The 12660-nt window shown below is 55.7% G+C and overlaps 1 protein-coding gene across 2 annotated transcripts; it reads left to right on the top strand.

Annotated features, from left to right (window-relative positions):
- Nucleotides 1-9385: 9385 nt before the first annotated feature.
- CBX8 (chromobox 8) lies at nucleotides 9386-12278 on the top strand. Of its 2 annotated transcripts, XM_066381444.1 has the most exons (6): nucleotides 9386-9539; nucleotides 9933-9976; nucleotides 10155-10220; nucleotides 10351-10417; nucleotides 10536-10565; nucleotides 10871-12278. In XM_066381444.1, the coding sequence occupies exons 1-6, from the start codon at nucleotides 9471-9473 to the stop codon at nucleotides 11756-11758; spliced, it is 1164 nt and encodes a 387-aa protein (XP_066237541.1). In that variant the 5' UTR covers nucleotides 9386-9470; the 3' UTR covers nucleotides 11759-12278. The 2 variants fall into 2 exon arrangements, with proteins under 2 accessions (XP_066237541.1, XP_066237542.1); XM_066381445.1 differs by lacking the exon at nucleotides 10536-10565.
- The last annotated feature ends 382 nt before the right edge of the window (nucleotides 12279-12660 follow it).

The following is a 12660-nucleotide window of genomic DNA, read 5'->3' as shown; positions in this document are numbered from 1 at the left end:
AGGAAAAGACCTTGCTGGGGTATTCTAGGGGTGCCCTTCCAAGACAGCCTCCACTGGGACGGTGGGGGGGGGAGCTATGATGTTATGCCCACCACTAGAAGTAAGATAATACCTCTGGGGTGGGGCTGCACCCTGGGGAATGGTAAAAAAGTCTGGATGCACATGCACAGTCTTTGTGCACAGGCAGCATGAATGAACCCAGAGGACAGAGCACGAGGTGTAGTCAGGCCTCCCTGTCCCAACTCAGCAGCTTCCACTCTCCAGAGACACCCTTCTAGACCTCAGTCCCTTGGCACTCTCCTCCCTTCCGCTGGAAACAGCCAGTCCTTTGATGGTGGGACTAACCTTCTGCCCATTGTCCCTCTGCCTGCCCTGTCACTGCAGCTCGCTCCACTCGCAGCAATTACTAATCTGCTTCTTCCTGCAAACCTGATCTTAAAAGGGATTTAAGAATTATTTTTTTTTAAAGTGCCCACAAAAAAAAAAAAAAAAAAAGTGCCCACGATGATGGCTTCTTGGTGGCAAGCCCAAGCTGCCGCCACCTCCTTAATTAAGTGTAAAACCTGCATCTTTTCCAGAAGAGATAGGGAATTTTTGTCCACAGCGTGATGCGGGGTCCTGGGTGCATCTTTCAATCTTTTGCTCACTCTCTGCACTATTTATTTGGGGAGCAACTCTGGAGTGAACAAGTGCTGCTGAAAAAATCCTCTGGAGCCCAGGAATGTCTCGAAAGTGGCCCACGATGACAATTCTGGTCCAAATTTATCTGCCATATTTATTTATGGATTTCTCCCTCCCACTCCTCTTCATATTAAAAAAGATCAAAAAATTTTAATGTATCAAAGATGTTTCCTTCACATAAAGCCCTTACCACCACCCACGCACCCCTTTTGTTCTGCTTTGAATTCAAAGATTTCAGCTGCCCCAGTCTGCGTGGCGACCATCCACAGAAGTGCTTCCTCTCAATCTGTTCCAAAGGGTGGGGAATGGAGCCCTGGAGGGGCTAGACCAGAGACCCAGAGCGAGGTCGGGTAGGACACCTCCAAAGTTCCCGGAGGGCCACAGGTGAACCCTCTCCCCGCCTTGTGCCTCTCAAAGTCTGTTTCCAAAACTCCCAGACACCGCCCATGCTGTCCTTCTGCGGCCACCCAGCTTCCCACGATGGATGGGGTGATAGATAGGGTGTCTGCGGGGGCTCTCATGTCAGCTCAGCCCCTCACCCGTTTGGCCAAAAAGCAGCCAAACCCCACAGCTGAAACTAGAAAAGTACAGAAACTCAGCGTGAACATTCCATTGCCACTACTTTAAATTTCATCTCTCCCTGGGCCTGGTCAAGAACCCCACTCTGCAAAATCAGTTTTTCTAGCCATAAGCCCTTGTTTTCAGGATCTCAAGGAAGAGCTGAAGAAAATTTTGCCTTTGATTGCCGTGTTATTCTAGATAAGCCATTATTATGCAAATAAGGGAGTGCGGGCTTTCCAGAGGAATAAGAACCTGCCGGGTAGCGGCGCCGGACATCCCCAGATGTTCGCATAATTACTTCTGCCCCAACCTCAAGAGTTCAAATATCAAGGAAGGAAGTTGTGCGGGTAAATACGGTACTACGTCCCCTGAATTTGATTTCCTAGAGAAGAGCAGGAAAGCCAATCTTAGGCTTTCATAACGAGCATTTAGAAAAGGCTTCCCGGCTCTCTGGCGAGGGCGTCCCGGCCTGAGTGGCCTCCTGTGCCCTTTCCCTGGGGACTGAGCTACCCCGCGCCCGAGGGTGGCGGGAGAGACAGGTCTGGCCCGGGTGGTGAGGCGCTTGCGCGGGGACGGTGCCTCCGCCGGCCATGTGCTTTCCGGCAGCCCCGGAACCGACCACGCGGCTTCTGGGCGTGCGCAGAGTGGGAGCGCTCGGGTCGCGCAGCCCCGACGCCCGCCCAGCCTCTTCGGACCCCAGATAGCACCTCCTTCTGGGATAAAGGCTGGGGGGACGCACCGCGGAAGCACCATCTGGGGGCTGTATGGAAAAGCACTAATCAGAGCCAAGGAGGACGCCGAGGTTCCACCCAAGACCAGCAGCAGCAAAAAGGCCGGACCCTGCCCGGCGTCGTCGCGATTTCTCCGTGGAATCCCAAACGTCTGCCCCTCGGGTCTGCCGCCTGCCCATTGCTGTCCTGCTTTGCCCACTCCCGCGGAAGGTAGACGGGCCGGCAGATACCTCTGCTCCCTGACCTTCTCCGGGAGCCCCCAGACTTGTCTCCCCCGTCTCGTGCCTTCTCGAATGACCAGGCAGGCTCCTGCACCCTGGGTTTGTAGACCTCTAAAAGGGGAGACTGGGCTTTGGCTCTTCTCAGCGTAACAACCTCGCAAGAAATGGCACTCGCGAGGGACCCCCAGTTTGGAACTTATTTGAGGTCCCCGTAGTCCTAGCAAAAAGTCACTTCAATTCCTTCCGCTTGGGGGCGGGGTAGGACGTGAGAAAGAAAAGGAAGCGCCTCACTAAATCTGAGGCTTCCCAGCAGCTTCCTTGGGACGTGGAGAGCCTGTGGGAAATGTCTCGGGGGTATGAGGACAGGGAAGCGACCAGCGGACCAGCATGGCTGGCAGCCGGCCCAAGTGCCCACGCTGAAGGAGCTGGGTTCAAGGGAGCCGGGGACCCAGGCGACCTCGCTGAGAGCAGGCTCTGGGACCATCCTCCGAAGCCGCACCTCGCTCAGCCGCGCCCAGTGTCTTTCCTGGCAGGATGCCTGCTCCCTGCCTTTTCCGTGGGCAGCCTCATGGGGGAGGAGGGCGCGCACACGGGACGTGCTGAGTAACCGCCAGGCCAAGGGTCTCTCCGTGAAGATAGAATCGAGGTCAAACTCTCCACCTGGGACATCTCAAACCACAGGCTGCCGTAGTGGGCATCGCGGACAGCAGCAGAGCATCGGGCATATTTGCCCAGGAGGCTTTTAATAACACCGGCGTCCCTGTTGGGGCTCAAAGGCCTTGACCCTTAGGTCACACACTTGTCTCTGCCTACACACCCCACCTCCTTCCTCGCCTCTAGCAGTCCCTCCCCGGGCTACGCCTAGTCCTTCACGTCTGAGCCCTTTCTCCAGGGACGACGAGAACAGAGCGCCGGGACCCACTCGCTCTCGGACCCCACTCACTTCGCGGTTAAAGCATGAGGGTGCGTGCAGCCGCTGGGTTCTCGGAGCCGTCTTCCCCTGCACCGCCACGGCCAAGGGCGCCTCCCAGCTCTTGGAGCCAGATTTCACAAGCAGTACCAGGTGGTCTTCCCCCGAGAGGATTTGAGTGGGGGGGCCACACCGGGGTTCGTGTGCACGCATGCGTACCGGCCCCGACGGTGTGCGCGTGCTCCAGCCATGGGAGGCCCACAGTACTCTTGGCTTCAGGGCTTCGAGGAGCCACGGTGTGTTTTGGCTCAGAGCCCTTCTGTGGGACGAATCCCAGAGTAGCCACCCTAAGGGGCCGATGTAGACTGTATCTAAGGAGCACACAGTTGGTTTACCCAAAAAGGCCAATGAGCACCTGGCTCCCTCTTCGTGGATGCCCCTCATGTGAAGTAAGGACAGCATTAGCTGACACTGGGTTCCTGGGGAAAGTCACCCAAACCAGACCCACCTGGTACCATTAACGTGGTCTTAGAACATCAGTAATAGCGACTATTGTAGCAGTATTAAGGAACACATTGAGCATTTATTTCCCTGTCCCTGACAATGTAATTGTGCTTACATGAAATCTCATTGAACACTTCCACTGACCCTGTGGGGTAAGCATGTTAATATTCCTTTTTAAGTAATTATGGGAACTGAAGCACAGAATGGTTAAGTAAGTCACACAAGGGCACACAGCTATTAAACGGATTCTAACCCAGGCAGGCTGGTCCTAGAGCCCACAATTTTAGCCACTGTGATCTGTGATGAAAGAAAAACAAAGACTTCCATCAACATTGGCCTCCAGCTGGGTTGATTTGGCTCCTAGAATTCCTTCCCACCTCTGTTATTCCAGCCTCATCTTTTTTGCCAAAGGCCCAAAACAGTATCTCTGCAGGACCAGGTTTCTGATTCTGGCAATGAAACCCTTGACTTCCTTTATGGCAGGGGTCCCCAAACTTTTTACACAGGGGATCAGTTCACTGTCCCTCAGACCGTTGGAGGGCTGCTCCTCTCACTGACTACCAATGAAAGAGGTGCCCCTTCTGGAAGTGCGGTGGCAGGGAGGGGGGTGGGGGGGCAGATAAATGGCCTCAGGGGGCTGCTTGGGGCCGAGGGCCGTAGTTTGGGGCCTTCGGCCAAAATGGCTATTCTGGGATTCTTACCTTGATTCTTTCATTAGTTCCTGGAGGAACTGAAATGTCTATAGGGTTCAAAGTCCCTGCTGTAGAATATTAGAAGAGACTTGGGTTTAGGACTACTCAGGCAGAAACCCTGCTGTATGCCCTTGGGCAAGTTACTTGGCCTCACTGAACCTCAAGTTGCTCATCTATAAAATGGTGATAATGGAATTAATCTTACCTGGTTGTTGTAAATCTTAAGTGGGATAATGCAGGTGCCAGACAACTGCTCAATAAACATTGTTTGCCTTTTAGGGGGTGCTGTTTCCTCCTGTGGAGGCTTTAAAGGAGCTTGATTTTGGTTCCTGTGATTTTAGGGGGCAGAAGTTAAAGGTTATGTGACTTCTAAAGTGAATGCAGGCTTGTGGGAAATTACTGCAACATGGCCAGTCCCTTTTCATCCTTTGCACAGTGTTCTAGTGTTTCTCTAATAAAAATAGTCTGAATGTCTACTTGGGAGGAGAAAATGGAACAGGAGAGGTGAGAAATTCTTGCTTAGGGATCAACAAAAGTGTGGAGCCCAGACCAGAAAACTCAGCAATCTCATCTGCAGTCACTGCCAGTCTGCCCAGGCTGGTCTTTGCACCTCTTGGCAGGGTGTTGGGTCACCCCTGCGGCTTCCCCCACTAGTGGGCAATCAATTAGCTCCCTGCAGGTGCCCTGGCTCAGGCTAGGGTGGGAGGATGCCTGCGGGCTCCAGGTCTGCTCAAGGTAAGCCACGGGCCATGGCAGCCACACACGAGGCCACAGCCTCCACGGTCATGCCTCAGAGCTACCTGTGCTCACTTCACAGTTGGCCCTCTTGGGCGCCTGAGGCAAATGATTGGGTTCCAAATGTGCCTGCTTCTGCGGCCAAGACCAAGCAGGTCTGACACCCGCCAAGTCATGGAGTTAAAACAATCCCAAAGAACAGGCTGAGGCTGACCACACCCTGGAGCTAGAGGATGCGCTGGGGCTTGCTGGTCTGGTGGGTGACCCAGAAGCCTAGTGCCTTGCCCAGGCTGCCCCTTCTTTTTCCTCCCCTGATGCAGTAAACCTTCAGCCATCCTTCCCAGGGACTGAGTGCCCTGTTAGTCGGTTTGGGGAGGCCTGAGAGGGCCTCGGGTCCCAAGGCAGTCTCCCAGCTAAAACGAGGCTAGAGCATGAAATACAAGGTCCGGGTACCTTACAGGATGTGGGGCAGATGGCTCAGGCTGGCTCCCGGGCATCGGAAGCAGGTTGGAGGCCCTTAGTCAGAAAAGGAAGTCAAAAGCGTGTGCCCAAGTCACCAAGATGAGTGCAGAATCGAAGAGGAGACCCAGGGGTTTGGGAAGCAGGTGTCCCAAAGTGGCCCAGCGCCTGCATTTCCATAAACAAAGAAACTGGGCAGCTCCTACTGTAAACTGGGAGGCGGAGGGAGGTTGCTAAGAGAATTGCGGACAATTTCCTTCATAAAAATGCGATCTGAGAGCATTTGATTTCCACTTTCACTCCCCCCGCCCAACACACGCACTGTCTCCAAAGATACTCAAATTGCAGCCATATGGGGCTAAAGTAATAGGAGGCAGTTACCTTATTTACTGCAGAAACGGCGCACTCGAACCTGGCAGCCTCGACTAAGGACCACTGAGCGGTAGGATTCTCATTCTTTGAAACTTTGTTTACTCTCAGAAGATACACATGGGAAAATCAAGGATCTAACTTTGAAGGAGAAAAGCGGTTATGAGAAGGAAAGAAGGGAGGTGTGGAGAATTGAGTGATCGAGGGAAGGAGGTTCAATAAGAAAGGTGGGGAGTGGGGTTCCTCCTTCCCTTGGTTTCTAAGACAGTGCCGCGAGCTGACAATTTGAAAGGACAGTCTGGACTTCGCAGGAGTGACGCCTCTACCACCCCACGCTAGCGCCCTCACCTGGCATGGACAGGTATCTTTCCGCACTCGCTAGGGAGGCCCCAGCTCTGGGTTGCTCTAGTCTACATACCCATTTCTCAGACTGCTACCTCTCAGTCTCTAAACTGTCGGTGAGTCGAAGCCGTCCAGTGACCTGTGTTCATATTCTCTGCAACCCTGCTCTCTTGCGGACAAATGGAGCGGGTGGTGTGTCGGGCCGGGGCAGGGGAAGGGAAGGGGGAAGGGTGTTGAGACACACCTACCCACCCACCAGTTTCCTCCGCAGGACTGAGTTTGTCTGCTGCCGACAAGAACCCAGCTTGGTCTGATTGCTCTCAGATTATTCTATACCACTCGTTTCCTTCTGGATCGAATTCCACCTTGGCTATGGGCTCTGCAGGAATCCCCCGACGTCTGCAAATTCAGACACTTCACAAGCGATAATTTTGTTCAGAATAAGAGTGTTTGCCACTAGATGTGAAGACAGGCGGAAAAATGGGGCGGGGAAGCGAAAAAACTTACTAAGTACCCTCTCAAAAAAGAAAATATTAAGTACCCGTCCAGAGGAGGGAGCCATGCAGGGCAGCGCTAAGGTTTTCATTTCCCCACTACAAGCTTCGGAGGCATTTAGGCAAAGTGGAGAAAGAGGGGGAAGGGAGGACGCAGGGAGGGAGGGAAAAAAGAGGATGGAAGGGAGTAATGAAGGAAGGGAGGGAGATAAAGGAAAGAAGAGAAACACCCGGAGGGAAGAGGAGAGCTAACTTTCTCTGCGTGAAACTAAAACCACCGACCTCGGCTAGCCTCGTGCAAACCCTGGGGGTGTGAAGCCACCCAACGCCAACCCTCTCCCGGGGACAGGGCTACAGAAACCCAACGTGAAGGGAAACCGCCACTCTCTGCGGGCGCACGCGAGCTTGCAAAGGGTTGGGGGTAGGGCGGGAGGCGAAGCGGGTCTAGTCCTCCACCGGCTTAGGCGGCGCCCTCCCTCTGGCCTCCGAGGGGGCCCTGGGGCCAGCCCGAGGTGATGGGGCGGCTCGTGCAGGGCTGGGCAGCTCGAAAGCCGTCGCCCGTGGTGGGCAGCAGATTCCAAGAGAGGGCGAGCGGGGTGTGCAGAACGACCCGGGCCCAGGGCAGAGGGTGGGCTTTCTGGGGGGTGGGTGGGGGGAAACCAGACACTTATAGGCGGCTGAGACCGACTTTATTTTTACTGCCCAAACTGTTGGAAAGTATTTAAGCTTAAACAGAAACAGCTGTATCGCTGGCACCGGCCAACGAAACTATTTGTTACCGGGAATGACTTTTTATGATTAAGGACGCGGCCGTCGGCGGCCTCTCGCGGGCCGCCCGCGCGGGTCGCCCCGGCGATCTGGGCGTCGCCAGTTCGCTGTTAGTTAAGACAGAACGACCAGAGAGATGAAAATGTTCACCCAGCTCCCACCTTGTAAAGTTTGGGAACAAGCCCAAAACTTGGAACCCCGCATTTCCAGGGGAGGGGGCAGGAAGTGAGAGGAGGTGGGCTCAGAGCCGCGCTTGTCCCGCGGGTCCATGGCCGCGCCGCATCCGCCGCGCACCTAACTTTGGACAGGAGTCCAGTTTTCCGCTCTGGGTTTCCTGCTCCTTGGAGTCAGACTTCTTGGCTCGCTTTTGCGCTTTCTCTGTCTCTCTCTCCCCCACCCCATCCCTGTTCAAAGGAAACAGCTTCCACTCAAATTTTATCGTCGATGTTTTAACTAAATCGCTATCCCAAGGAATGGGTGCTTTGACTCGCAGCTTGGACAGTAAGAGTAATGGGCCGGGAAGAGCTGGACCTGGACTTGGGCTGCTGTCCCCGCCGCCGCCCCAGCCACGAATCACCGCAAGCCGAGCAAGAGCTGTGTGCACAAGCGAGGCATCCGCCGCCGGCCCTAGCCCCGTTTCTTGGACCCCGCCATATTCGCTCGCGAGCCCCTCTTACTCAGCTCGCGTTGGACCCCGCCACGCCCCCGCCACTTTCCGCTCCGCGTTTTCTCGCCGAGTGTTGCGCACGTCGGAGAGAGAAGCCCTGGACAGGAAGTGCGTGGCTTAGGCCCCACAGGTCCCCTGGGTCCAGAGAGAGTGGAACGCACCCCCAGTCCCGTGCCCCAAACCCAGACAAGCTCCAGGCTCTGTCCTGGTGGTCGACGCCCGCCCCCAACACAGCCAGGCACTGGTTAGGGGTGGCTGGGCCGGAGCCTGGCAGGAACGAGCACCGCGGGCTGGCGGCACGGGCAGGTGACTGCGGGCGTCGGGGACAGGTCGGGAAGCAGGGAGAGGGCGCGCGACGCCCCCCGCGGGGTCCCGGGGCGCGGAAAGGCTCGGGCAGGAACGGCGAGTCGTCATTCGGCTTCCGAGCTGGGGGCAAGTTCTAGATCCCAGCCCAGCTCTCAGGGCCCGGAGCGTGGCCGAGGGAAGGGCTGGCTACAAGAGACGGAGACACAGGCACATTGATTTGTTAGCAAGATGGGGCTGGCGGCGGTGGGGGGAGGCCGTTGCCATGGAGACCGGAGGTCGGGTGTGCGGCTCAGGGGGAGGGGGCTTGGGGGAGGCGGACGAGGGGCCGGCGTCGCCGGCTCCCGGGGTTCGGGCGCGGCCCGCGGCGCCCCAGCACCTGTGCATTGTGCATTGTGCGGCGCGGACCGCTGGGGGAGGGGACGGCGCGAATCTGGGCTGTGGGGGTAGGGCGGGCTGGGGTCTGCCGAGGGGGCGGGGCCTAGTTGACAACGCCACGAGGGTCCCAGCGAGAGCTGTAGGGGACGCTGAGCACCGGAGGGACAACTTGGCGGCGGGGAAGGGGGGACCCAGGCAAGGACACAGGGCAGACGGCACCCCTCCCCAGCCCCGCAGACTGACAGCAGCCGGACCGCCCTATCATTAACGTCACTTCCGGCGGTGGCCCCCACCCCCTCGCGTTCAGTCCCTTGAGTAGCTTCGGACTCCTCCCCCTAGCGATTGGAACGCGGGTCACGTAGCAACGCGGGGGAGAAAGGGAGAGGGGCATGGCTCGGGGCTCGCCCAATCAGCGCGCGGAGGACCAGACCCTGTCCGCTCGGCTTTAGCAACGTCGTTAGCAACACGTGGGGCGGGAGGAAGCGCAGGGTGGCAAGAGAGGAGGGAGCTGAAAGCGGGAGGGGGCGGGAGGGAGAGAGCGCGCGGGAGGGGGGGCGGAGAACTGACGTCAGCCGGGGAGTATTATGGTCTGTCGTGCGCTGGCTGCTGCTTTTCTGCTGCTGGAAGCGGCCAAGGGGGGAAGCGGCGAGTCAACATGGAGCTTTCAGCGGTTGGGGAGCGGGTGTTCGCGGCCGAAGCCCTACTGAAACGGCGCATACGGAAAGTAAGTGCCCTTGGGCCTTGGGCCGAGGCCGGCCGAGCCCTCCCTTCCTGGCCCAGGTTTCCTCCCCCTGCTGCAGCCCAGCTTCCCTTCCCCCAGGTCCCAGCAGCGCGGCTGTGGCGGCGGCGGCGGCGGCGGCTCTGACCCCGAGGGCTTTCCTTAGACTTGCAGCGATGCATAGATTGCATGGGTGGGGGGCGATGTGAGGGGGGGATGAATGCCGGTGCATGCACTTTGTGCAGCGTTTCGTGCAGGAAGCGATGCAGTGGACGCGTGCTTTTCGCGATAGAATTTCACGCGTTCATTTGATGCATGCATTTTTTTGCATGTATTTCTTGTGTCTTCGTCATGCATTTCTTCCCGTGCACACACATATTTCACCCTTTGCATACGCAGGGACGCATGGAATACCTCGTGAAATGGAAGGGCTGGTCGCAGAAGTAAGTAGGTTATATGCAATTCTTTACCCCAGACTGTTATTTGGGAGGTTTCTTTCTTCCTCTTTTCTCCCTTTATGTTGAAATACAATACAATGCAACAAGAAAAGTTACAGACAGACACATATGCTGGGTGCTCTTTCCCTTATCTTACAGACGCCCACTTCTTGATTCCCTTTAGGTATAGCACATGGGAGCCAGAAGAAAACATCCTGGATGCTCGCCTGCTCGCAGCCTTTGAGGAAAGGTACAGGCCCTTCCAAGCCTAAGCTTCTCACTTAGGAACAAGGAGGGGAGGGTGGCTTCTCTCCAGTCTGGACTGGAGCCCCATCCGGTCTCATTACTTACGTATCTCTTTCTCCACCTCTTAACTCTAGGGAAAGAGAGATGGAACTCTATGGCCCCAAAAAGCGAGGACCCAAACCCAAAACCTTCCTCCTCAAGGTAGGATAGCCTTGTCCAATGGTAGACCGCAGTGTTGCTGTATCAGCTTGTGCAAAGGGGACCTGGAGGACTTGTGAACCAATGAGGTGTCCACACACTCTGTCTTTTTGTAATCTAGGAGGGAGTCCCCAGACAGGCTGTGGACCAGGTCAGTGGCTGTGCTAATGACTGTTTTGGGGGGAGGGTCTTACCTACTCTAGAATTCCTATGCCCCAACCATCCCAAATAGACATGTAATCAAATGCAAGAAGTGTGCTTATTGCAAATGGCTGCCCCCAGATGAATCCTCTACCCATTCTGCCAGAATGCCACCCGTAAGCCCCACCCCCACCCATGTAGAAATTCTGAAGCATCAGAGGATGAAACAGGAAGGCTGGCTGGAAAAGGGATCTGGGGGCAGGGGTAAGTGGGCAGGGCCCCTGCTCCACTCTTGACTTCACTTTTCTCCTGCAGGCCCAGGCCAAAGCAAAGGCCAAGACTTACGAGTTCCGAAGTGACTCTGCCCGGGGCATCAGGATCCCATACCCTGGTCGCTCACCGCAGGACCTGGCTTCTACTTCCCGGGCCCGGGAGGGCCTTCGGAACATGGGTCTGTCACCACCAGGGAGCAGCAGCAGCACCAGCAGCACCTGCCGAATGGAGCCCCCTCGGGACCGTGACAGGGACCGGGATCGTGAGAGGGAAAGGGAACGTGAGAAGGAGCGTGAGCGAGGTGCCACTCGCATGGATGACAAGCCCAGCTCACCAGGGGACAGCTCTAGGAAGAGAGGCCCCAAGCCCCGGAAGGAGCTCCTGGACCCCTCACAGAGACCCTTGGGAGAACCCAGTGATGGCCTGGGAGATTATCTCAAGAACAGGAAGCTGGAGGACGCCACTTCTGGAGCAGGAAAGTTCCCTGCTGGCCACAGTGTGATCCAGCTGGCCCGAAGGCAGGACTCCGACCTAGTCCAGTGTGGAGTGGCCAGCACTAGCCCAGTTGAGGCCACAGGCAAGCTGTCTGTGGACACCTTTCCTGCCAGGGTCATAAAGCACAGGGCTGCTTTTCTGGAGGCCAAAGGCCAGGGGGCCCTGGACTCTGGAGGCCCCCGGGTCCGGCATGGCTCAGGCACCCCTGGCTCTATGGGAGGCTTGTATCGGGACATTGGGGCTCAAGGGGGAAGGCCCTCCCTCATTGCCAGGATCCCAGTGGCCAGAATCCTGGGGGACCCAGAGGAAGAATCCTGGAGTCCTTCTCTGACCAACCTGGAGAAGGTGGTGGTCACAGATGTGACCTCAAACTTTTTGACCGTCACTATTAAGGAAAGTAACACGGACCAAGGCTTTTTTAAAGAGAAAAGATGAATTGCTGGGTGGGTTATCCCAGGACAAGAGAGCAGGAGAGAGAGTGAGAGCGCAAACTTGGCATAAATGATGCTTTTTATTTTTGGGTGGGAGGTGGCCTTTGGGCTGGTCCCCTCCCTAACTTCACACAGCCCACCCCTTCATTCCTCCTTCCTCCCCCTCAGTTTTGATTGGAAGATTATCTCTAGAGTTATATTTTCTATTAGATGTAAATATGTTATTTAAGAAAAATATCTAAATATATATATTTCAACTCTTGAAATTGTTTTATTTAACAAGGAGAGAGAGACAGTGTGGTTTAGTTGGGGCAGACAGGCTGACTTGGGGCAGGAGGGGCCCCTCAGCCACCCATGGCACTAGGGAGGTTGGGGACCTGGATACTGGGCTTCTTAGAAATGTCTGGAGGGACTCATCTGGCCCACCTCACCCCTCTTCTCACAGCCCCATGGCAGACCCCTGGAACCAAGGCAGGACCTGGATTTTTTTCTCTCTTCCCATTGGTCGGCCAGGCCAGCAAAAGGTTAGCTCCCCAATCAGAAGAAAGGGGATGGGTCAGTCTTTTTCCTTTTTTTTTTTTTTTTTTTTTTTTTTTTTGGTTTGTTTTTTGTTTTTGGTGTGTGTATGTGTGCGTGTGTGTGTGTGCCCGCGCGCGCGTTTCCCCCCCCTCAAGATAAAGAAGTCTGTTAGGGGAAAAAAAGTATTAACTTGAATCACTTTTTTGTGTGTGATTTTGAAGGTGAAAAGTCTCGGTGGGTGGGGAGTATCACACTTCCCCCCAGGGCCACACCAGGAAATGCACTTTACGGGAGATGTGTGTGTTATACACGCAGATCAGATCGTGTGTGTGTTATGTGGATAAAACCTCCTAGCTCCTTCCATTCCTTTCCTTACTCTACAGAAAA

The sequence above is a fragment of the Saccopteryx leptura genome, chromosome 4 (assembly GCF_036850995.1).
Source record: "Saccopteryx leptura isolate mSacLep1 chromosome 4, mSacLep1_pri_phased_curated, whole genome shotgun sequence".
Taxonomy (NCBI): Eukaryota; Metazoa; Chordata; class Mammalia; order Chiroptera; family Emballonuridae; genus Saccopteryx; species Saccopteryx leptura.
Note: the sequence above shows the minus strand (reverse complement) of the source record. Positions and strands in the feature narration are given on the sequence as shown.